This window comes from Piliocolobus tephrosceles, chromosome 13 (genome assembly GCF_002776525.5).
Source record: "Piliocolobus tephrosceles isolate RC106 chromosome 13, ASM277652v3, whole genome shotgun sequence".
NCBI lineage: Eukaryota > Metazoa > Chordata > Mammalia > Primates > Cercopithecidae > Piliocolobus > Piliocolobus tephrosceles.
The window spans coordinates 11,511,767-11,537,904 of record NC_045446.1 but is presented as its reverse complement, the minus strand read 5'-3'; the positions used below and the strand labels follow the sequence as shown (position 1 = coordinate 11,537,904).

The window sequence follows — 26,138 nt, the reverse complement described above, 5'->3', positions numbered from 1 at the left end:
ATAAGGTGTGCTGGCCCACACTTGAGGTACCTGCATGTCTTAGTAAGTTGGCTCCACATGTGAACAATATACATAGGGACAGCAAGCCACAGTCACATTGGAGCTACCACACCAAAAGGAGATGTTTTAGTCCCCTGCAATAACAGGTGCCACTTAGGATGATGAAATTATGTAGATTTTCTCCATCTTGTTCTGGAGAGGAAAGCAGTTGCCCTGTGGCACCCACAATAGGTCTAATGACGTGTTTCATAAATTTTGGAAGAACTGCGTGGGGAAGCAGAGCAAATAACCTCAGGATATGTGAGATAAACCAGGAAAGTCATGGACTGATCCTCACTGTTTTCCTAGAGACAGTTTACTTTGGTGAACTTGACAGTTTGCTCACTAGAAAGGCCTTTCCTCCCCAACAGTCTGTTGCATTGAAAGAAACACTAAAAACCTTTTGTGCCATCTGTTATTGGCCTTCTTAATGTTATTGGCTCTGATACTTAGAGGCAACAAACTTTCCAGCTATTAACTCTTCAATAGGTCAGACAAATGGCCTCCAACTGGCTGAAAAATTAAGACCAAGACTCTAGATTATGATCATGGGATGTCAGATAGGGCTCATATTTTGTAGCTCCAGATTTGTTTTTTCTAGTGCGTCTCCTCATTGCTAAAACACAAGGTCTGTGTGTTTCCCATCCCAGAACCTTGTGGCAGCTGGCTCCTGTGGGCTCTCCAGTGGAAGGCACTGCTGGGAGACTGGAAGACTAGAGGAGACAGAAGTCATGTTTCTCTGCTTCTGACATTGCCTCTTGTGGTGATTATGGCAGCAGAGCCTGCAGCACCCAGCAGCCCGACAGGGAAGGGTACACGGCGATGTCTTCGTTTCCTGCTGAGGTGGTTCAATTTCAGCTAGAGCAGCCTCCTCTTCACCTACAGTGTTAGGATCTGGGCAACACCGTTTTTCTTTTTCTCTCCCAGCCCTGGGGTGATAGGGTCTTTCTGCCATTATTAAATACAGGGCATCCTTTACAACCCCTTTTTCCTTCTGTAACCTTCAAAACCACTAATACCAACTCCTCTGTGAAATTTTCTCTGTTCAATTTACCCGTAATGTTTCCTATTTCTTGACTGGACACTAACTGACAAGCACTGAAAAATAATATCTTAAATAAATACAGACTTTGAGATGTGTGGCTTGCAGAATGACAAAGAGAAGAGAAAAAGCCCTGACATGTGCAGGGCTATATGTCACATTGACTGCCACTTAGAGACAGAATTAATGAGTCACCAATCTTTATGATGTGAGGTTCCACGTTTTCTGGACAAATATCCTCACATCTTCAAAAACATGTGATCATCACCCTTGACCAATGGAATTTTTGCTAATATGTTTCCTTGATAGTTAGCACTACATACTATTTAGTGATCCTGCATTATTTCAGCTTGATCACCTGATCTTGGGACTTAATGAACCTATGGATAATCAGTTGTCCAATGTTTACTCCTGTCTTGTGTTGAGAAAAACTGCTTATTGAGGAAGGACAGAGGGAACTGGAATGAAATAGCTGTTTGTATCTGATTGTATGTTTCTACTCTCATCCTTTCCTGTGTTCAGCTTCAATAATTATCCAAGTTGTGCCCTAAACATTGTTTCCTCTTTTCCACCAAAAGCTCCTCTATCTAAAGGTTTTTTTTTTTTCTGCAGCATATATTTGTACTTCAGTTTTCTCCAGTCTTATTTCCCTGTAGAGTGCGTACTATCTGCTCTCTGTCAGGAAATCTTAAACATTCTCATCAAATGTTGTCACTGTTTTGTTTCCATCACACTGTGGAGTTTACCACTTTGTTCTTTTGTTGTTGTAGTTTATCAATTCTTGAGATTTCATAGGAGGATGGTCAGAAATTCAACACATGTTCAGGCTGTGGTCTTGGTCCATTCTAAGGAAATGTTCTTTGTTGTTGTCGCTGTTGTTGATTTCCATTGTGGCCACGTGCTTTGACGGACAGATAACTATGACAATCATAGGCCTCCGATGGCAAAGAGATGTTGTTTCTCTTTGTTCTTGTTTTTTATTTTGTTTTCAGTTTTTTAAGTAACAGAGTCTTTCTATGTTGCCAAGGCTTTTCTCAAACTCCTCGCTTCAAGCATTCCCTGAGTTGAGGCTCCCAGGTAGCTGGAATTACAGGCAAGAGCCACCTTTTTTTTTTTTTTTTTTTAAACAGGGTCTTACTCTGCCAGCCATCCAGGCTGGAGTGCAGTGGTGAGATCACAGCTTACTGCAACTGTGTCTGGAATTGGTTCCTTCTGGTGGGTTCTTGGGCTCGCTGACTTCAAGAATGAAGCCACAGACCCTCGCGGTGAGTGTTACAGTTCTTAAAGATGGTGTGTCCAGAGTTTCTTCCTTCAGATGTTCAGATGTGTCCAGAGTTTCTTCCTTCAGGTGGGTTTGCGGTCTTGCTGACTTCAGGAGTAAAGCCACAGACCTTCGCAGTGAGTGTTAGAGCTCTTAAAGGGGGCGCATCCAGAGTTGTTTGATCCTCCTGGTGGGTTCATGGTCTTGCTGGCTTCAGGAGTGAAGCCACAGACCTTTGCGGTGAGTGTTACAGCTCATATAGATAGTGTGGATCCAAAGAGTGAGCAGCAGCAAGATTTATTGTGAAGAGCAGAAGAACAAAGCAACCATGATGTGGAAGGGGACCCAGGTGGGTTGCCCTCCAGGCGGCCAGCTTTTATACCCTTATTTGGCCCCACCCACATCCTGCTGATTGGTCCATTTTACAGAGCGCTGATTGATTCATTTTACAGAGTGCTGATTGGTGTATTTACAAACCTTTAGACACAGAGCACTGATTGGTGCACTTTTACAGAGTGCTGATTGGTGCATTTACAATCCTTTAGCCGGACAGAAAAGTTCTCCAAGTCCCCACCAGACCCAGAAGCCCAGCTGGCTTCCCCTCTCACAACCTTTGCATGCCAGGATCAAGCAATTCTCCAGCCTCAGTGTCATAAGTAACTGGGACTACAGGCACAAGCCACCAAGCCCAGCTAATTTTTTTGTATTCTTTGTAGAGACAGGGTTTTATCATTTTGCCCAGACTGATCTCAAACTCCTGAACTCAAAGTGATCCACCCGCCTTGGCCTCCCAAAGAGCTGGGATTGCAGGCATGAGCCACTGTGCCTGGCCCACAAGAGCCACCTATTTTTTTTTCCATAGGTTATTGAGGTACAGGTGGTATTAGGTTATATGAATAAGCTCTTTAATGGTGATTTGTGAGATTTTGGTGCACCCGTCACTGGAGCAGTATATACTGCACCCTATTTGTTGTCTTTCATACCTGCTAGGAAGATGCAAAACCGTCTTTTCACAAGAAGAGAAAAGCTGGTCAGTTGTTTTGATCACAAAGAACCTGGCAAAACTATCATTTCATTTTAGTCACTTTGAGCTTTGCATCTGGGTATGGGAGTTAATGCCTTCCCCTAGTGACTGGTGGCATCTTGCAAATGTTCAAGAAGATTCCAGATTTTACACAAATGGTGTCACCTTGAGGTTCACACTCACGGTCAGTTTAAGGAAATCTCATTATTCCAGTCCTGGTGCTAGACTTGGTGATTCAAAGAGTTAAAAGACACATTTAAAAGACACATTTATGCACCCAAATACTTCAGTCTCTTGGGAAAGGCAGACCCATAAAGATATCTCCATTGTACTGAATGCAGTTGAACACCTACAAAGGTCTTCTATTTAGATGAGTTCATTGGTTGGATGGAGCTGTGATCCAAAAATTATGAGAACATGGAAAATGATTATCTAAACCAGGGTGGCACTCAGAGTAGGGTTTTTGGAGGGTATGAAATGAAGAAAAGGTCTAGGCTGGAATAACAGTCAACTGTTAACAACTTTGCATATGATGAAAACAGACAGACCTGATCACAGTGCATTCTCAGAACTGAGCAACATAGGCTTCTGGGGGCGGGGTAGAAACTATAAGTGATTGAAATGAAGGTTAGTGAAACCGCCATTCCTTTTGTCTAGGGAGTAGGATCCAGCCTCTGTGTGTGTGTGTGTGTGTGTATGTGTAAGTGTAGGTGTGGTGAGAGAGTTGATAATAACCAGGCACAAAGTAAATGTTCTGTGAATCCTAAGTGCCAGGGAGAAATGAAGTTCCTGTGAAATCTCTAGCTCTATTTAGAGGCAGACAGGACCTATCTTGTCAGTTGGGGCAACATAGCAGTGATTTGAGAAGTTTGTAGGGTGTATGACAAGCTCATTGTGGACTAGAAATCTTGAGTGGTTTCACATTTGGTCCATAAGAAGTCATCAGAAATTCCTGGAAGTCCGGCATCTGTGATTTGCTCACCAGTGGTAAAGGAGGGTTTTGTGAATCAGGGATCAATGATTGGTGATTTTTCAGCTGCCAGAGATTCACCATGGAAGGGTATAAAATCTGCTTTCCCCATCTCTACTGAGAGATCAAGAGTTTAGGACACTAGTACTGTGTTTGTAAAAGCCCTGATGTCTCCTGATCATTTTTAGCATATCCACCTTCTACCCACATGCAAACATAAGTATTAGTGTCTATCCTACATTGCAGTAAAAACAGGCTGAGACCAGTTTTAATGCCCTCACATCCAGAGCGCCTCCCATGCTGGGGGCTGTGGATGGTGCCAGGGACTCCAATGGACCAGGGAACAAAAATACTTCACCCAAGACAAAGATAGACTTTTCTCTGACGATTGGGAGCAAAGGAGAAAGGATGATAAAAATATACAGGAAATAGGAAAAGATATAAAGAAACTGACAATTCTTCTCCACAATTTGCAGCAACTTTATGCTTATAAAAAACATAAAGTGGGAAACAACTTAAAACACCTCAAAACACCCACAGAAAAGACTTTTCTAATTACTGTGGGAAATGGCAGCCATCACCCAATTTCAGGGATAACAGTGACAATGGTAAAGATAGTCAATACCCGGAGAATAATGGATTCTGAGACAGGGACTGGCAGCATCATATCTGCTGGTCCACAATTCCTATGAACCAAATTCTCATTCAGAGAGGTGGACTTCATCAGTGACTCAACTCTGCAGCCAACAAAGAACCCAACGTTATGCTTGTACATAGCAGGTGTGCACTAAACATGAGATAAACATATTAATATCATTGGTGTTCATTTCAGTCTGTTTTGCTGGAGTCTACAGTCTGCTTTCTAAACTTAATTTGGGTTTCTATGTTAGTTTGCCTAAATAGAGCTGTTCCAAGGACGTTAATTTTCAAGCTTCTTGGCCCTCCCGTTTCTCCCTGTAATTAGAAGTTGGAACACTGGTTTACAAATTATTTGCAGGGGGTGGACCTCAGACACTGTGAATCAATTCAACAAAAGGGTCACTACTGAGATTCTGAGTAAGATAGGTAAACAGTGAAATCAAGGAACAAAGGTACACAGAGTTCAGCAACATGGACCTGGGGATCATGGCAGACAAGAGGCAGAAGTAGATGGCAACTCCAACTCAGACAAACAGAGCAGCATGTGGAGGCTCAAATAGTGAATTTTTGCTCCAGAATGACTGCAGGAATACAACAGGAAACCTGAGAGTATCCACAGCCCCCTGAAGGGAGCAGATTGCTCCTGCAGAACCTAGGAGACACTTCAAATACTGTGAGCGCCCAAACCGTGGAAGTGTGAAAGAGAAATCATCCACCCCCAAGCATACACCCCTACTGGGGAATCTGAAGTCCTAGATTATGTAGATTTTGACCTCACCTGAACCTGAGTCAATTTAGAGAGCCAAGCAAAATACAGGGGTACAGGAAGCAGTGGGAAAAGCCCTGGGAGCTTGCTGGGTCCCCTAGCAAACTGTTTTTGCCTGGCCTCACAGAGGTCCTTCAGGAGTTGGCCAGAAGTGCAGGGAAAGACCACAGAAGGAAGGAAATGTCCAGCTGAACTTTGTAACAATTTGAACTGAACAAGAAGCCTCCTGGCCAGGACTCAGGGGAGGACCTGAATCTGGTGTGCAGACTTCACGAATGGAGAAGAAAGAAAGCCATATTTGATTTTCCAGTTGAGGGCAGCCTGGGGCAAGTTCTCAGCCTTGCTCACCCACTGCCTGGAAACACATTTGGTGCTGTTGGATGGGCACTGTGGGAGTGAGACCAGCCCTTTGGATTGTGTGGGAGATGGGTGAGGCCTGTGACTGCCGGTTTTCCCCCACAACCCTGACAGAGAAAGAGAAAAAGAGCTGGAGTTCTTTAAAAATCAACTGCCTGTTTTTCTGTGGCTAGTGAGCCTTATCTCTCCCTTTCCCAGGGATTGTGAAGACTCTGTTTCTCTAGCTGACAAAATACAAAAGAAAATTTGTGGTATCTAGCAATCAGCAGTCAGGTACAGACCACCCTCTGAGCCAAAAGTCTTGAGAAAAGTTAGAAGTCCCTACACCAAATGCTGCTGTACATGGTTTGTTGGAAAACAAAAACAGGTAGGTCACTTGCATTTGCAAGTCTCTCTTGTCAAGTCAAATATTGAAATCCAGAAACTTGTCTTCTTCTTGTTTTCTTGCATTTGTTCACAAACATCTAATACCCAGGAAAATTCACACTGAAAGCAAAACCAGAATTTTCTCTCTATTTATTCTGTCATTCAGGAGACACTTAGCCAAACAGGGACCAATGTTTGAGGAATATTTGCCTGCCACTGATTGGCAAGGAAATGTTCCTAAATAATATTTTTTCCAGTAATCCTGTTAATAATTTTTGTTCCAATAATCCTGTTCTTTGAAATTATTTCTCCAATAAATATGCCACAAGTACTATTTGTTGAAGGTCCTCCAATTTGAACTGTTTTCTATGTCATATTTTCAACACAGGATTGTTAAAATCTGATCTCAAATACAGGATGTGTTGGTTTTGAGTTGCTGTATGGCCATAAAAGTGAGAAATACTGTAACAGTCTGACACACTCCATCATTACCTTAATGAGCTGCAAAATACTGGAGTTCTACACTAGGAATGATGAGTCTTATATGGATATTTTAATTAAAAAATGATCTTACCATATTTTTGGCATATCTCTAGATTTTCTATCATGGAATATTTTAATTGGAATTTTTGACATATTAACTAAATGGTAAAAAAATTCTATAAACAATGTGTACTTATAAATACACAGAAATACTCATTGTTATAACCACCGAATTTTGTTTTGAACAATTCTAGCACTCATACTGTTTAGCACCTATGATCTGCACTTCCTTTTCCATGAGGTGGTTAATTAAATGGTACCTGATTTCCAATCATGTGTACTAAGAAATCTTGGTTGCCTAGACATCAAATTTAAATTCTTTACATTAGGATATGTAAAAGTTGCACAAATATATTTTCTGCACTCCATAAAAGAAGTATAAGGAAGATTTTACTGCTTGTTTTTGTGAAAGAGGAAAATTTTTGTGTTAGTTGTTCTTGCAAATGACTGGCTCCTTAAAAATCATATATTTTCTTTTGATAGAAAATCTGTGTGTGTCTGTCCCTGTGTGTGTGTGTCTATGTGAGTGTATTTGTGTGTTTCTGTCTGTGTGAGAATGGACTGGGGAGGTGAGGGTTAGATTTGCCATTTCTGGATCTTTCTTTTCTCTCTTTTGCCATTTCCATTTATCACTTACAAAGGATTCTTAAAGTGTAGTGGCAAAGCACCCTAAGGAAAAACTTTAATTAACTGATATATAAAGAAAGCTTTTTGGCCAGGCACAGTGGCTCACGCCTGTAATCCCAGCACTTTGGGAGGCTGAGGCAGGTAGATCACGAGGTCAGGAGAACAAGACCATCCTGGCTAACACGGTGAAACCTCATCTCTACTAAAAATGCAAAAGATTAACCAGGCGAGTTGGCATGCGCCTGTAGTCCCAGCTACTCGGGAGGCTGAGGCAGGAAAATGGTGTGAACCCGGGAGGTGGAGCTTACAGTGAGCCGAGATCACACCACTGCATTCCAGCTTGGGTGACAGAGCGAGACTCCATCTCAAAAAGAAAAGAAAAAAGAAAGAAAGAAAGAAAGCTTCTTAATAGTTGCTTAATATTCTTGGTGAGACATTTAGAGCCCACTTTTCAAAGGCACGTTAAAGAAACACTAAATTACCATCATCACTCCAAAACTGTTCAGAGTTTTACTTGACTGGTTGAGGAAGCACTACTTAAGTTCCCCTACAACCTCTGCAGTACATCACTGTCTATGAACTCCTGTAGAAATTATGTGTATTCTGGTATAGACACTTCAGGATTGAGGGTCTTTGCAACCACATCCTCCAGCAGCTGGCAACCAGAACCTAGGAAAAAGGCACAAGAACATGAGCCATCACCAGAGGCGTGAACCCATGTTGGGTATGAGCTGTGAGGCTGGTCATCTTCTTACCTCCCAGGAGAGACTGAGCTTCAGAAAGATTATGGTGCAAGGCGTCAGGTTCTCAATTCTTGGAGCATAAACTCAGGCTTTGCAAATTCTCCCAAGATCCCAAGCCCAGAGAAGCCCAACGTCTTGTATTCTTGATGAAGAGGATCTTTGCAAAATAAGGTGCTGTCACTGGAGAGCCACAGCAAAACTGCTTGGCCTTTCCTGGTTCAAAGTCATGCAATGCTTCCCTGTTATCATTTCCAGCATCAAGTAGGGGTCCCAAGGATTTCAGATGAATGGTTCTAGGATATTGCTCATTAGCTCTGTTAACTCTTAACGGCATCAACAAAGAATGTGGAATAGAACTTTTGCTCATGCAGGTATCTGAGGTGGTGGCCCCCATGGGGGTGGAAAGAGTGCAGGACTTGGATTCTCATGAGCTGTCTGTGCTCTGGACTCTGCTGTTTTCTATTTAGTTGACTGTGAGCTTGTCAGATTTTCACCCATCTGCACATACTTTGGGAACAAATGAGGCAGGGTGTGTGAATGAGCTTTGTGACTTGCATAAGCCAGGCAACATACGGGACCTATTAGCCCTGATTGTGGCTGCCAGGTCTTTTTCCTCTCACTGGATCTTCAGTGCTGGAAGGAGACTCCATGGGGTGTGAGTTCTCCCCTACAGTCTGCCTTGAGACTAAAAAAACTGGGAGTGAGAGGGCATCCCAGGAGGGCTGGGATGAGAACACAGAGTGAGCCCCACAGGGTGAGAGACGCTGGGTCACACTCTGCAGCCTGGTCCTCTGTCCTGGCAGGTATCCAACTTTCTTCTACATTCAAGGTCAACAGTGATGATTTTGTGGTTTGTGGATGCAGATGTGATCAGGCCTTCATATTTCTCTCTCTCTTGCCCCACTGAAATAGCTAATTCCAATATTCAATCCTGAGACTTATCCTGGTTTCCGTGGTCACTGTGTATGGTGGAACACTGAGTACCATGAGACACTGCATGCAGCTCCAATACAGGGGACAGCCCAGGACAGAGCTGCCTGCATGATTGTCTGAAATTATGAGGATCCTAAGGCCCATTACACCCAGACCCTTTGTACTGGGGCTGACCTGTGCTGGGTGTTGAGAACCAGGTGCTCTTCCACAGGGGCCCAGGCAATAACCCCTATCCCAGGGAAAATCTTCTTTGCACAGAACTCACCTGCATAGTGATGCAGGGGGAGGGCAGCCAGCCTGAAGACCATCAGCAGCTTCATGGTGAGGCAGCTGCTGATGGTGTTCAGTCGTGTGTGGCAGGGATCAAGGAATTTGCTGTTGAGGTGTGCACCCAGCACTGCTCTATTCATTCTCCAGGTAGGCACTTTAATTATACCTAGTAATGAGGCAATGAGTCAACCTGGCATGGGACCAAGAGACAAAGGGGTGCACCAGGGGACCCCCAACCATCCTGTGATCTGTGTTTAATAACCAGATCTTCCCTCTGACACAGCCTACCAAAATGAGAAGGAACAAGATAAACAATTCTGGTAATATGACAAAACAAGGCTCTTTAACACCCCCCAAAATGTCACAGTAGCTCACCAGAAATGGATCCACATCAAGAAGAATTTTCTGATTTCTCTGGAAAAGAATACAGAGGTTCAATCATTAAGCTAATCAAGGAGGCACCAGAAAAAAAGTGCAGTCCAATTTAAGGAAATTTAAAAATATATAAGATATAAGGGAAGAAAACTTCAGTGAAATAGATAGCATAAATAAAAAACAACCACAACTTCAGGAAATAAAGGACACACTTAGAGAAATGCAAAATGTACTGGAAAGTCTCAGTAATAGAATTGAACAAGCAGAATAAAGAACTTCAGAGCTCAAAGGCAAGGTTTTCAAATTAACCCAATCCAACAAAGACAAAGAAAAAATTTTTTTTAATAAACAAAGCCTCCAAGGAGTTTGGGATATGTTAAATGACCAAACCTAAGAATAATTGGCATTACTGGCAAAGAAGAGAAATCTAAAGGTTTGGGAAACATATTTGGGGGAATAATCGAGGAAAACTTCCCCAGCCTTGCTATAGACCTAGACATCCAAATACAAGAAGTTCAAAAAACACCTGGGAACTTCTTTGCAAAAAGATCATTTCCTAGGTACGTTGCCACCTGGTAATCTAAAGCCAAGACAAAGAAAAGAATCTTAAGAGCTGTGAGGCAAAAGCACTAGATAACCTATAATGGAAAACCTATCTGATTAACAGCAGTTTCTCAGCAGAAACTATACAAGCTAGATGGGATTGGGGCCTATCTTCAGCCTCGTTAAACAAAACAATTATCAGCCAAAAATTTTGTATCCAGCAAAACTAAACTTCATAACAAATGCTGAGAGAATTTGCCACTACCAGATCAGCAATATGAGAATGGATAAAGACAGCTTTAAATCTTGAAACAAATCTTGGAAACACATCAAAACAGAACCTCTTTAAAGCATAAATTTCACAGGACCTATAAAACAAAAATACAATTTAAAAAAACAAGATATACAGGCAACAAATACCATGATGAATGGAATAGTACTTCACATCACAATACTAATATTGAATGTAAATATCATTTACATTCAAAGGTAGATAAAACCACAAAGATGGGGAGAAACCAGAGAAGAAAAGCTGAAAATTCTAAAAATCAGAGCACCTCTTCTTCTCCAAAGGAATGCAGCTCCTCACCAGCAACAGAACAAAGCTGGATTGAGAATGACTTTGACAAGCTGAGAGAAGAAGACTTCAGAAGATCTGTAACAATAAACTTCTTTGAGTTAAAGGAGGATGTTCGAACCCATTAGAAAGAAGCTAAAAACCTTGAAAAAATAGTGGACGAATGGCTAACTAGAATAAACAACATACACAGAAGACCTTAAATGACCTGATGGAGCTGAAAAACCATGGCATGAGAACTATGTGACACATGCACAAGCGTCAGTAGCCGATTCGATCAACTGGAAGAAAGGGTAGCAGTGATTGAAGATCAAATGAATGAAATGAAGCAAGAAGAGAAGTGTAGAGGAAAAAGAAATGAACAAAACCTCCAAGAAATATGGGATTATGTGAAAAAACCAAATCTACATCTGATTGGTATACCTGAAAGTGACAGTAAGAATAGAACCAAGTTGGAAAACACTCTTCAGGATATTATCCAGGAGAACTTCCCCAACCTAGCAAGGCAGACCAACATTCAAATTCACGAAATATAGAGAATACCACAAAGATACTCCTTGAGAAGAGCAAATCAAAGACACATAATTATCAGATTCACCAAAGTTGAAATGAAGGAAAAAATGTTAAGGGCAGCCAGAGAGAAAGGTCAGGTTACCCACAAAGGGAAGCCCATCAGACTAACAGTGGATCTCTCAGCAGAAACTCTACAAGCCAGAAGAGAGTGGGGGCCAATATTCAACATTCTTAAAGAAAAGAATTTTCAACCCAGAATTTCATATCCAGCCAAACTAAGCTTCATAAGTGAAGGAGAAATAAAGTCCTTTACAGAGAAGCAAATGCTGAGAGATTTTGTCACCACCAGGCCTGCCTAACCAGAGCTTCTGAAGGAAGCACTAAACATGGAAAGGAACAACTGGTACCAACCACTGCAAAAACATGCCAAATTGTAAAGACCATTGATGCTAGGAAGAAACTGCATCAACTAACGAGCAAAATAACCAGCTAACATCATAATGATGGGATCAACTTCACACATAACAATATTAACCTTAAATGTAAATGGGCTAAGTGCTCCAATTAAAAGACACAGACTGGTAAATTGGATAAAAAGTCAAGACCCATCAGTGTGCTGTATTCAGGAGACCCATCTCACATGCAGAGACACACATAGGCTCAAAATAAAGAGATGGAGGAAAATCTACCAAGAAAATGGAAAAAAAAAAAAAAAAAAAGGAGAGGTTGCAATCCTAGTCTCTGATAAAACAGACTTTAAACCAACAAAGATCAGAAGTGACAAAGAAGGCCATTACATAATGGTAAAGGGATCAATTCAACAGGAAGAGCTAACTATCCTAAATATATATGCACCCAATACAGGAGCACCCCAGATTCATAAAGAAAGTCCTTAGAGACTTACAAAGAGACTTAGACTCCCATACAATAATAATGGGGGACTTTAACACCCCACTGTCATTGTTAGACAGATCAACGAGACAGAACGTTAACAAGGATACCCAGGAATTGAACTCCATTCTGCACCAAGCAGAACTAATAGACATCTACAGAGCTCTCCACCCCAAAGCAACAGAATATACTTTCTTCCCACACCACATTGCACTTATTCCAAAACTGACCACATAGTTGGAAGTAAAGCCCTCCTCAACAGATGTAAAAGAACAGAAATTATAACAAACTGTCTCTCAGACCACAGTGCAATCAAACTAGAACTCAGGATTAAGAAACTCAATCAAAACTGCTCAACTACATGGAAACTGAACAACCTGCTCCTGAATGACTACTGGGTACATAATGAAATGAAGGCAGTAATAAAGATGTTCTTTGAAACCAATGAGAACAAAGATACAACATACCAGAATCTCTGGGACACATTTAAAGCAGTGTGTAGAGGGAAATTTATAGCACTAAATGTCCACATGAGAAGGCAGGAAAGATCTGAAATTGACACCCTAACATCACAATTAAAAGAACTAGAGAAGCAAGAACAAACACATTCAAAAGCTAGCAGAAGGCAAGAAATAACTAAGATCAGAGCAGAACTGAAGGAGATAGAGACACAAAAAAACCTTCAAAAAATCAATGAATCCAGGAGCTGGTTTTTTTGAAAAGATCAACAAAATTGATAGACCGCTAGCAAGACTAATAAAGCAGAAAAGAGAGAAGAATCAAACAGATGCAATAAAAAATGATAAAGGGGATATCCCCACCAACCCCAAAGAAACACAAACCACCATCAGGGAATACTATAAACACCTCTATGTAAATAAACTAGAAAATCTACAAGAAATGGATAAATTCCTGGACACATACACCCTCTACACCCTCCCAAGACTAAACCAGGAAGAAGTTGAATCCCTGAATAGACCAATAACAGGCTCTGAAGTTGAGGCAATAATTAATAGCCTACCAACCAAAAAAAGTCCAGGACCAGAAGGATTCACAGCCGAATTCTACCAGAGGTACAAACAGGAGCTGGTACCACTCCTTTTGAAACTATTCCAATCAATAGAAAAAGAGGGAATCCTCCCTAACTCATTTTATGAGGCCAGCATCATCCTGATACCAAAACCTGGCAGAGACACAACAAAAAAAGATAATTTTAGACCAATGTCCCTGAAGAACATCGATGCAAAAATCCTCAATAAAATACTGGCAAACCGAATCCAGCAGCACATCAAAAAGCTTATCCACCATGACCAAGTGGGCTTCATTCCTGGGATGCAAGGCTGGTTCAACACATGCAAATCAAGAAACGTAATCCATCATATAAACAGAACCAAAGACAAAAACCACGTAATTTTCTCAATAGATGCAGAAATGACCTTTGACAAAATTCAACACCCTTTCATGCTAAAAAACTCTCAATAAACTAGGTATTGATGGGAAATATCTCAAAATAATAAGAGCTATTTATGGCAAACCTGCAGCCAATATCATACTGAATGGGAAAAAACTGGAAGCATTCCTTTTGAACACTAGCAGAACACAAGGATACCCTCTCTCACCACTCCTATTCAACATAGTGTCGGAAGTTCTGGCCAGGGCAATCAGGCAGGAGAAAGAAATAAAGGGTATTCAATTAGGAAAAGAAGAAGCAAACTTGTCCCTATTTGAAGATGATATGATTGTATATTTAGAAAACCCCATCATCTCAGCCCAAAATCTCCTTAAGTTGATAAGCAACTTCAGCAAAGTCTCAGGATACAAAATCAATGTGCAAAAATCACAAGCATTCCTATACACCAATAACAGACAAACAGAGAGCCAAGTCATGAGTGAACTCCCATTCACAATTGCTTCAAAGAGAATAAAATACCTAGGAATCCAACTTACAAGGATGTGAAGGACCTCTTCAAGGAGAACTACAAACCACTGCTCAACAAAATAAAAGAGGACACAAGCAAATGGAAGAACATTCCATGCTCATGGATAGGAAGAATCAATATCGTGAAAATGGCCATACTGCCCAAGGTAATTTATAGATTCAATGCCATCCCCATCAAGCTACCAATGACTTCCTTCGCAGAACTGGAAAAAACTACTTTAAAGTTCATATGGAACAAAAAAAGGGCCCACATTGCCAAGACAATCCTAAGCCAAAAGTACAAAGCTGGAAGCATCACACTACCTGACTTCAAACTATACTACAAGTCTACAGTAACCAAAACAGCATGGTACTGGTACCAAAACAGAGATATAGACAAATGGAACAAAACAGGGCCCTCAGAAATACTACTACACATCTACAACCATCTGATCTTTGACAAATCTGAAAAAAAAAAAAACGAGAAATGGGGAAAGGATTCCCTATTTAATAAATGGTGCTGGGGAAACTGGCTAGCCACATGTAGAAAGCTGAAACTGGATCCCTCCTTACAGCTTATACAAAAATTAATTCAAGATAGATTAAAGACTTAAATGTTAGACCTAAAACCATAAAAACCCTAGAAGAAAACCTAGGCAATACCACTCAGTACATAGGCATGGGCAAGGATTTCATGACTAAGACACCAAAAGCAATGGCAACGAAAGCCAAAATTGAGAAATGGGATCTAATTAAACTAAAGAGCTTCTGCACAGCAAAAGAAACTACCATCAGAGTGAACAGAGTGAACAACCTACAGAATGGGAGAAGATTTTTGCAATCTACCCATCTGATAAAGGGCTAATATCCACAACCTACAAAGAACTCAAACAAATTTACAAGAAAAAAAATCAAACAACCCCATAAAATGTGGGCAAAGCATATGAACAGACACTTCTCAAAAGAAGACATTTAGGCCGGGCGCGGTGGCTCAAGCCTGTAATCCCAGCACTTTGGGAGGCCGAGACGGGCGGATCACGAGGTCAGGAGATCGAGACCATCCTGGCTAACACGGTGAAACCCCGTCTCTACTAAAAAATACAAAAAACTAGCCGGGCGATTTGGCGGGCGCCTGTAGTCCCAGCTACTCGGGAGGCTGAGGCAGGAGAATGGCATAAACCCGGGAGGCGGAGCTTGCAGTGAGCTGGGATCCGGCCACTGCACTCCAGCCTGGGCGGCAGAGCGATACTCCGTCTCAAAAAAAAAAAAAAAAGAAGACATTTATGCAGCCAACAGACACATTAAAAATGCTCACCATTTATGGCCATCAGAGAAATGCAAATAGAAACCACAATGAGATACCATCTCACACCAGTTAGAATGGCAATCATTAAAAAAATCAGGAAACAACAGGTGCTGGAGAGGATGTGGAGAAATAAGAACACTTTTACACTGTTGGTGGGAGTGTAAACTAGTTCAACCATCGTGGAAGACAGTGTGGCGATTCCTCAAGGATCTAGAACTAGAAATACCATCTGACCCAGCCATCCCATTACTGGGTATATACCCAAAGGATTATAAATCATAAATCATGCTGCTATAAAGACACATGCACATATATGTTTATTGTGGCACTATTCACAATAGCAAAGACTTGGAACCAACCCAAATGTCCATCACCGATAGATTGGATTAAGAAAATGTGGCACATTATGTTCTCACTCATAGGTGGGAACTGAACAATGAGATCACTTGGACTCGGGAAGGGGAACATCACACACCGGGGCCTATCATGGGGAGCGGGGAGGAGGGAGGGATTGCAATGGGAGTTATACCTGATATAAATGATGAATTGATGGGTGCTGACGAGTTGATGGGTGCAGCACACCAACATGGCACAAGTATACATATGTAACAAACCTGCACGTTATGCACATGTACCCTAGAACTTAAAGTATAATAAAAATAAAAATAAAAATAAAATAAATTTAAAAAATTTAAAAAAAAAGAAAATGTGGCACATATACACCATGGAATACTATGCAGCCATATAAAAGCATGAGTTCATGCCCTTTGTAGGCACATGGATGAAGCTGGAAACCATCATTCTGAGCAAACTGTGACAAGGACAGAAAACCAAACACCGCATATTCTCACTCATAGGTGGGAATTGAACAATGAGAACACTTGGACACAGGATAGGGAACATCACACACTGGAGCCTGCCGTGGGGTGTGGGGAGGGGGTAGAGATAGCATTAGGAGATATACCTAATGTAAATGACGAGTTAATGGGTGCAGCACACCAACATGGCACATGTATACATATGTAACAAACCTGCATGTTGTGCACATGTACCCTAGAACTTACAGTATAATAAATAAATAAATAAATAAATAAGCAATGACTAAATCAAAACTTCATATTCAGAATATTGAGCTTGTCATAAAGTGTAGGATGGATCATGGGGAGAAGACACTGGAGAAAAAGTGCCTAGGCAGAGATTGATAATATTTGTCCAGAGGGCAAATTAGGAGACTCTACTTAGCTCAGTGGTCATGAGAGACACCTGAAGAAATAAAGAGACCCTGTATGAGTCAATCCTACATCCCTGGTAAACCTCATTCTCAGGTTTTTGAACTAGATGTTCTTCAAAATTAGCACTATCATTAGCAAAGAAGAAATCCAGGATGTCAATCAATGAGCACATAGACACCGAGAAAGCTGACTATGAGATGCTGGCAGGTCTAGGAAGGCATTTCTAGGGGTAAAATACAAGCCCAGCTCCCCTGCAGTTACGTTCCTCCTCCCCCTCAGAGAGCAACAGTCCTCGCATTCTTTTATTGTGTTGTCATTTCATGAAACTTGTCATTTCAATCATTTTTAAGTGTACAATTATGTGGCCTTCAGTGTATTCTTGGTATTGTCACACTACACATTTCTAGGAAATTCTCATTCCAAACAGAAACTCTGTACTCCTTAACAATGACTTTGATACTCTCTTCTCCCTGTCCCAGCCTGAGCGGTCTTGCTGGATCCCACTTCACACTGTTTTAACAGAATCTCTGAAAGGAAAATGTTACCATATGTGACATGAATGTGATTAGCTTCGAATGATGAGAAGAGTGAGCACCTTGTGACCCCCAGGCTTCAAAGGCTACAGAAGTAGCTAAGGCAGCGGCCCTAAGCAACAGCCCTGGGGATGTCAGGAGTCCTGCGAGTATCATGGGGGACTCCTGTACCAGCTACTGCCTTCCCAGGTCACTGGATGACTGCCCCTATAGAAGAGAGAGGTGAGAGAATGAGGACTGCATGGGCTCTACTTATACACAGATTCATGTGTTCCAGACAGAGTCTGGGCATCACCTGCTTTTGATAGCTTCCCAGTGGATTCCAAAATAGAGCCAGGATTAAGGGGCCCTGGGTAGGCATTTCTCATTCTCATATTCATTAGTGGAAACAATCTTGGACCTTCCTGGGTACTAGTGAGGACTAAAAAACAAATGAAAAATGTTCCAGCAAGATGCATGCTGGGGTGTTCAATAAATAGAAATTTTTATTAATTGTAAGCATTAGAGTAATAATTTCTAAGGTATGTTGAGTGCTTTATAGTATTAATTTATATAATGTGTTCTCACAACATGCTATGACATGCATTCTATTTCACAGGAAAATAAATGGATGATAAAAAAGGATGTCTATGCATGTGGGTACATGTGTGTATAAAGATGTAATGTAAGGTGTGGGCATCCAAGGGGGCCTCACAGAGAAGGAGACATGTGAAGTGCATTCTATGGATGGGGTGGTCAAACATCTGAGGCAGGTAAGTCTATAAAGGCAAAGGAAAATTCATATGTCTTGGTGCAAGGATGTGACTCATGTGATGCATAAGAAATGAGACATAAACAACTATGGCTGAAGACAGAGCACCCAGGAAGACAGAAGATGAGGAGACAGGGCTCCCAGGAGCAGGGTCTTGGAAGTCCTCATGTGGAACACAAGGCTATGGATGTGTTCCTCCAGCAGTGGTTCCTCTCTGGGGTTCTCAGAATATAGCCTGAGCTCTGTGAATCCTTGTGTCTGTCTGTGAATCCTTGTGCCTGTCCATTCACAGTGTGTAGGCTAAACTGGTCTTGAGTTTCACACACTTAGGTTCTATTTGTTTAAGTGTAAATATTTTCTGGTGTTATTAAAATACAAATTTCTTTTAAAAGCAATGTTTAATAATAGCTACTCTTATCTACTCTCTTCTCAGTTGTATAACAATAGCTATTATCATATAAACATGAGTTTAGGGTAAAAAATGACTTCCCTTACTTGAAACCCTTGAGAATACGTGCGCTCTGGTTGTTTAGGGTTGTTGAAAGAGGATAGGACCATGTTTCAGTTTTGGGAGGCTCACATTGGCATGAATAAGGAGGATTTATCACAGGAAGGGCTCACAGCGGCTGGGAAACAGTTGAGGAGACCTTAATCTGAGTTGAGTTTGGAAGGACTCGGACAAGACTGTTAGGTGGCTGTGTGATGGGAAAGAAGGGACTCGTGGAGGTGATGCTGTGGCCACGGAGTGAACAGAACTTAGTGTACGGTGAGGAGTCAGGAGGGAGGGAAGCTGTAGTTGGCTGATTTATGCCTCCATCTCCCAAAAGATATCCACATTCTAATCCCTAGAATCTGTGAATGGCCCATTGCAAGAAGAAAAACCATGGTGTAGACGTGATTCAGTTAAGGATCTTGAGATGGGGACATTATTCTGAATAATCTGGTGCTTCCTAACCCCAACTCCTATATTTTGTAATTAAAAGTCAGAAGGGGATTTGACATGAAAAGGAAAGGAGATGGGAATGTATCATGGAGGCAGAGTTTGGAGTGATGTGGCCACAGGACCAGGATGGTCAGCAGCCCAGAAGCCAGAAGCAGCCCTTGGTGAACTCACCCTGAGAGCCCCCAGAAGGAACAGAGCCCTGCTGCCCCCTGACCTCCCCACAGTGATATCAGTGTTGGGCTTCTGACCTCCAGAGGTACAAGAGAATCAGTTGTTTTAAGTCACCAAGTTTTCGGAGGTTTCTTGCAGCAGCCACAGGACACCAAGCCAGGAACCTGTGGCGTCTCCCTGTGTCCTGGTCAGGGGACTTGCTGGGTGGGTGCATTAGCCTGGATGGGCTCATGGAAAGGAGAGCAGGCTGGGGGCAGACCCTGTGCTCAGTTTTACATCCTGCTCCTGAAATGACTGTGGAGTGCGCCCTGGGAGCTGTCCAGTTGGCAGGGGTGCTGGTCTCTGGAGCTCTTGGGAGAGCTTGAGGAAGGAAGCATTTGCCTCAGGTGCTGGTGAGTGATGCAGAGAGTGAGGAGTGCTCTTGAGTGTGGGGAGTAAAACAATGTGAACTCCAGGTTGAAACCTGGAGATGCCCCCCAATTGTGATAAATGGAAAATAAAGTATACTGGACATGACGGGAGAGAAAGCATAGTGCAGAGAGAGCACCAAGCAGGCTGGCTGTGCGTCTGAGGGGACATCAAACGAGGGCTAGGGCTGCTGCTAGTGGAAACCATGTGCCTGGACACCAAGGCAGGCTGGGAGATCCCTCAGTCCAGGACCAGCAGGACCGTTGTAATTCCTGTTTTTCTCTTGCCATGGTTTTCATTCATGAACGCAGGATGGGAAATCTGTAAGGAATGCAGGATGATTTCTGCAACTATTTCCTTCTGGGATGCTTGCATTCAGGCCCCAGAATGCTGGTTCCTCTAGAGTTAATTATCAGCCACAGCAAAAGGCCACTCCCCTATGGAAACCACCCTCGACTTAAGGCCCGAGACTGCAGGATCATAACAAGACCAGTGGAGATGTGCAGGGCAAGCGATTTATTAAAGCAACATGTTGAAACCTTTACAATTGTTAGTGAAGATCAGGGTATCGTTGAAAGACTGGAAACCGAGTTGAGCGTTTTTACATGTCACACACCACATTTTACCACTATTTTCAGCTGAAATCGAAAAAAAAAAAGGAAGAAAGGTGAGGTCAGTCATGCTGCTGCTGGTGATGATAGGCTAACATCAAAGAGGCCAGTGGGATTTTGCTCCTAATGGCAAGTGGAAAGGCAGAGGCAAGAACTCAGTTTGGGAAACTGAGGCCTAGACCTGGTGGCCTTGCAATACCCATTCTGGTGAGAAAGCAGCCTTTCCCCACCAGACCAATAGACCTGGCAAGACCCAGGAGTTAGGTCCAGGGTTTTCATGGAGGGGGAGGGGAGGGATTGACAGTGCAGCCAGAGGTTGTTGTCCGGGCTGTCCCAGGATTGTGGAGTCTCCTGATCCCTGTAATGGGGAACCCAGGGCTCTGAAGCCAGGCAGAGCAGGGAGGGCCTCTGAGAAACACGCCTTCCAGGAGACTCCAGCCTTCCCACAGGAGAATTCTGCCTGGCGGCCAAGGGTCTTATCAGGCCTGACCCTGCCGCTTCTATGGGTATTTGCAGCCAAACCTCAGGACAGCAATCCAGAAGCAGCCAGGCTGAGAGGGCCCTGGAATCTCTGATTTCTTGAGAAAGACGTAATGAGAACAACCCCCTTCCATGGCAGTGCAGGAGGTAGAGCAGTGAAAAAGTCTTGGCCCACTGGCTGTGGTCAAGACAGTGTCACGGATGAGGGGTGGATAGTGGGCCCTGCGGAGCTGTGAGGAGCTCCTGGCTCTGCAGAAGCTGCAGAGGAGCCTAATTCACCAGCACCCTGTCTGGGAGGCCTGGCTCTAGGTCCCCCCAAGCCTTCGCTCCCTGTTCAAGTCTCCCACACTCCCCGGGACATTCCACAGTGACCATGTCCACTGCGTGAGGGTAGGTTGGCCCAGGAAAGCTCCCAGCAGGGAGGTGGCCGTGCTTGGCCCTTCACCATCCCTGCCTGGGCCCTAGCTCACTCCCCATGTCCTCAGCACACTCTGGAGACACAGTATCCAGGCAGGCGACCTGAGGAGAAACATGCAGGAGGCTGTGTGCAGCTGAGTTTAATTCTACCTCTGCATAAAGGAGAAAGAAATTACCAAGGCTTTTTCAATGAGAATTCGATCTTCAAGAGGTATCTTATCCGTGCAGTGCTTCACTTGCAACTTGGCTTCAAGAGCTTCCGGAGGTGGATTAAATTTGGCAACTTGTAACTTTAACAGATCGTCACTTAAGAAGAAGAAGCCTGTCAACTCAGAAGCAAGAGCTGGGCAGACAAGAGCATTGGCTGCAGCACAAACATAAATATATTGTTGATGTTAGGAAAGTCGGTTTTTCTCTCATGGCTCCCTGATGTTACATGACAGTATCCCCTGGGTTCTATGTTTCTATATCATTACTGTGCTGATGACAATACCAGAAATTCCAGGTGTGAATTTCCCAAGGTCACACAACAAAGGTAAGAGCTTCATATCCTCAGCTAGACTTCTTTTTCTTTTTTTGAGACAGGGTCACCCAGACTGGAATGTAGTGGCACAATCTAGACTCACTGCAGCCTCAATGTCTTAGGCTCAAGCGATCCTCCCTCAGCCCCCAAAGTAACTGAGACCACAGGTGCATGCCACCATGCCCAGCTAATTTTTGTGGATTTGTTTCTTTTTTTAGAGATGACGTTCACCATGTTGCCCAGGCTGTTGTCAAATTCCTGAGCTCAAGTGATCTGCCCACCATGACCTCCCAAAGTGCTAAGATTACACGAATGAGACACCATGCCTGGCCCACAACTTGACTCTTGACAACCATAACTTTACTCCATTCTCATAGCCACTCCTGGAAGAAGCTTTAATCACCAGTGATAGGAGGAGGCTCAGAGAGGGTGAGCATTGTGCCCAAGATCAAGGGGTGGGAAGTGTCGAAGCCCAGATTCACCCCAGACCTCACATTACATCATCTGACACAGATCCCATTCAGAAGTGAAGCTCAGGCAGAAGAATTCCTAACATTTGCCTGCATTGATTTTTCTATAAAACTCCCTAGATACTGGGGATTACAAGAAATAGCTCTAAGCAGCCAGACTCAGTGGCTCACGCCTGTAATCCCAACACTTTAGGAGGCCGAGGCGGGCAGATCATCTGAGGTCAGGAGTTCGAGACCTGCCTGACCAACATGGAGAAACCCCGTCTCTGCCAAAAATACAAAATCAGCCAGGCATGGTGGTGCATACCTGTAATCCCAGTTACTCAGGAAGGCTGAGGCAGGAGAATCACTTGAACCCGGGAGGCGGAGTTTGCGGTGAGCCCAGATCATGCCACTGTACTCCAGCCTGGGCAACAAGAATGAAACTCGGTCTCAAAAAAACAAAAAAGAAGAAGAAATCGCTTTAAGCTTTATGAATCTTATTCAACAAGCACAGAAAAGGGTCTGGAATTTTATTTGGTTTTGTGAGGGTGCTCTTGTGCTCAGAGGAGGGTACGTCCCAGGAGCTGGTGCTGGACTCATGACTGATGTACTCACCCTGGTAGCAGCAAAGGGCCAGTGAGACCAGCAGGAGACACACCGACAGCCTCATGGTGGCTTATTCTGCTGTGAGCTCAGCTTTCACAAACAATGAGTGATTTGGATTCGACTCCAGGAGCCTGTGTAGTCGTGGAGGCCAGGGCTATTTGTACCTAGGGAGCCTGGCTGGTCCTGCCCACTGGGGCACCTGGTAAGTCACGAGGCCTGGCTCCCAGCCCGCCCTTCCAAGCCAGGGCTGCTGCCATCCATCAATGTGACCTCCTTAGGAATCTCTGCATCCGAGTGAGGCAGAGCACAAGACAGCAGCCCTGTGGGAACTCTGCTCTGTACTCAAAGTGAGTGTTCAGGCACATCTGTAAATATTCCTGGGATTCTCAATTTCCTTATGAGCTTTTGCCGATTAGTTCTTTTTATCTTTGTAGCAGTGCAAGGACACAGGTGAGTTCTGGCTTTGGAAGGCACAGGAAGCTGGAAGGCTGTGTTCTGGTTATGGGAGAGCAGGGACATAAGGAGACCCTGCTTTGATCCCCCTGCATGTCTGACAACCAGCCAGGCTTGTTTCAGTTGCACCTTGGGCAAGGCTTATCCTTCCCCTCAGCCCATTCCATCACCACCATGTTCACTGCATAGGTACCTAAAGCATAATTGAATACATCCCACCTGTAGAAGATTTCCTGAGGAAAAACATCTGCTGCACCTGTTCTGTAGCCTGCCTCACTCCCAAACCTGAGTCTTGTTTATAGGTGCAGTTATATATGTGGCCAAGATTCACATTTTCTATCTATAAAAAGCAAGCTTTCTGTGATGTGTACTCACCCACATCTTATCTTAGGGCTGATCTGATGATTAAGTAACCCAACTCTTTCTCAAGAGCTTTTGGAGTGTCCGGAGCTAATCATGCATCAGAGAGGTATTGAGAATTCTTTGCTCTGGGGCTCTAGGCTGGGCAGATAATGGAAGGGAAGAGACAGATGAACAGGGTGGGTGGTCACTTCCCCCTAACCCCTAGGCTCAAGTTTTCCATTTCAAACCTAGCTGTGCTGCCTGGGCCAATCCCATTTTTAATGGAAAGTGAAGGAAGCTCCCAGACAAAGCATTACACACCCCCCTTCCCTCCCACTGTGATGCCTTCATGTGGTGTCAGTACGTAATCACCAGAAATTTCTCTCTTAAATAAACTTACATGTGAGAGGAGTCACAGCCCAGGCCATAACTTTCCATTCTCAGCTATGCAATCAAATCACTTGGAGCTTTTAAGATATACCGACCCCACAGGCTTCTCTCTCTGGTGATTATGATTCAGTAGCATAGGGGTGAATCCCTCATTTCTGTACTGTTTAAACTGCTCTGATGTTTCTCACAGACAGCAGGGCTGAGAACCAGCCAGGAAAACCTTTAAGAAGGGAGGGGACCTTACGGGTTGTGTCATGAAAGACACATTGTCAGGTTTGGTTGAGTCCAACCTGAGGGCAGCAGTGGATCTCACTTTCATCACACAGGATGACGAGGGAGTCCCTGAATCAGCCCTGCTAACACAAAGGAGGGGGAGGGTTGGTGGTGAGGCTCATGGCTATGAGGGTTCAGATCCTCATTTATGGGCTCCTGGACCTTAGGAAAATTATTGAGTTTATGTAACCCCAGTTTTCTTATTTGTCAAAGTAGGCTACTAATGGTGCCTACATCACTGGGTTGATAGATGATCACTGGGTGTGTTCATGGATGTGTGTGTGTGTGTGTGTTTAAAATATACCAAGTTCTGGTACATAGTAGTTCTCAATCAATGTAAACTACCATTATCTTGTCCCATTTGTCATATATGTCATGGTTTACCAGTCATTCCTAGTTTAGAGCACAGCCAAAATCCACAAAATCACCTACTTGCAGAACTACATGGACACCTAGATACACCATTTCTCTCTGACATAAATGGAAAAAGAAACCCAGCTCATGGTCTCGGAGTCTACAGACCCATGAATATGGGCTTCAGGACTGAGGCCTCTTTTGCAGCAGACAGGTCTGTGAGGCATCTACCCTATTTGTGGATGAGAGCTTATCCTCGCTCAGGCTTGGCATTCACCTTCTTATCTGTACAGTACATTGGAGAGGATGTGTATCTCTGAGAGAGGATTGTCTGCATGTACTTTTATTTATTTATTTATTTTTATTTATTTATTTATTTATTTTGAGGCGGAGTCTCGCTCTGTTGCCCAGGCTGGAGTGCAGTGACATGATCTCGGCTCACTGCAAACTCCGCCTCCCAGGTTCACACCATTCTCTTGCCTCAGACTCCCAAGTAGCTGGGACTACAGGCACCCACCACCACGCCCGGCTAATTTGTGTATGTGTGTGTGTGTGTGTGTGTGTGTGTGTGTTGTGTATTTTTAATAGAGATGGAGTTTCACCATGTTAGCCAGGATAGTTTCGATCTCCTGACCTTGTGATCCACCCGCCTTGGCCTCCCAAATTGCTGGGATTACAGGCGTGAGCCACCATGCCCGGCCTTGCATGTACTTTTATTAGTCCTACCACAGTTAACACCTATGCAGGGTTTTTTTTGTTTTCATCATTAATGCTTTTTATGGCTCCCTCCTTTTTATATAATTGACTCAAGATTTTAGTTTATTCTTTCCATCTATGGCCATTGTTGTCTGACCCTGATGACTTGGTCAGTGCTCCCATTTATAGACTCTGCTGGAACCATGCACCTCTCATTTGCAGCAATCTCAAGGCTGTTGTATTACAAATGTGTAATCATTTCATTGATGCAAATTTTTCTTGACTATTAGCTCCATAATCAGAGGGTCAGTATCTGGTTTTGTTCATCCTGGCTTAGCACGGTGGCTGGCATGGAGAAGATCAGCAAGGCATCTTTTAACAAATGAATGATAAATCTATGAATCAACAAATTGCTAAATGGGTAATGGTCATGAAAATAGAAAGTAGAAAATATCATAGGATCAAGGAATTTCTCCTCTCATGATATAGCCAGGAGAACTGAAATCAGGATCTTGTAAAGATCTTGTATACGCATGTCTTTAAGGATGCTATACACATCAGTCAGGAGGGCGAACCAACCCAGATGAATGGATGAAGCAAATCTAGGTATTCATGGAGTGGAATCTTTTTTTTTTTTTTTTTTGGGGGGGGGATGGAATCTCCCTCTCACCCAGGCTGGAGTGCAGTGGCACGATCTTGGCTCGCTGCAAGCTCCACCTCCTGGGTTCACGCCATTCTCCTGCCTCAGCCTCCCATGTAGCTGGGACCACAGGCACCCGCCACCACACCTGGCTAATTTT

At 43.3% G+C, this 26,138-nt stretch overlaps 1 protein-coding gene across 1 annotated transcript; it reads right to left on the bottom strand.

Annotated features, from left to right (window-relative positions):
* Positions 1–20,238: 20,238 nt before the first annotated feature.
* LOC111524313 (secretoglobin family 1D member 4) lies at positions 20,239–22,952 on the bottom strand. The gene is made up of 3 exons (XM_023189470.2): positions 22,840–22,952; positions 21,426–21,613; positions 20,239–20,379 (listed from the first exon to the last, which is right to left on the bottom strand). The coding sequence occupies exons 1-3, from the start codon at positions 22,892–22,894 to the stop codon at positions 20,350–20,352; spliced, it is 273 nt and encodes a 90-aa protein (XP_023045238.1). The 5' UTR covers positions 22,895–22,952; the 3' UTR covers positions 20,239–20,349.
* Between the last annotated feature and the right edge of the window lie 3,186 nt (positions 22,953–26,138).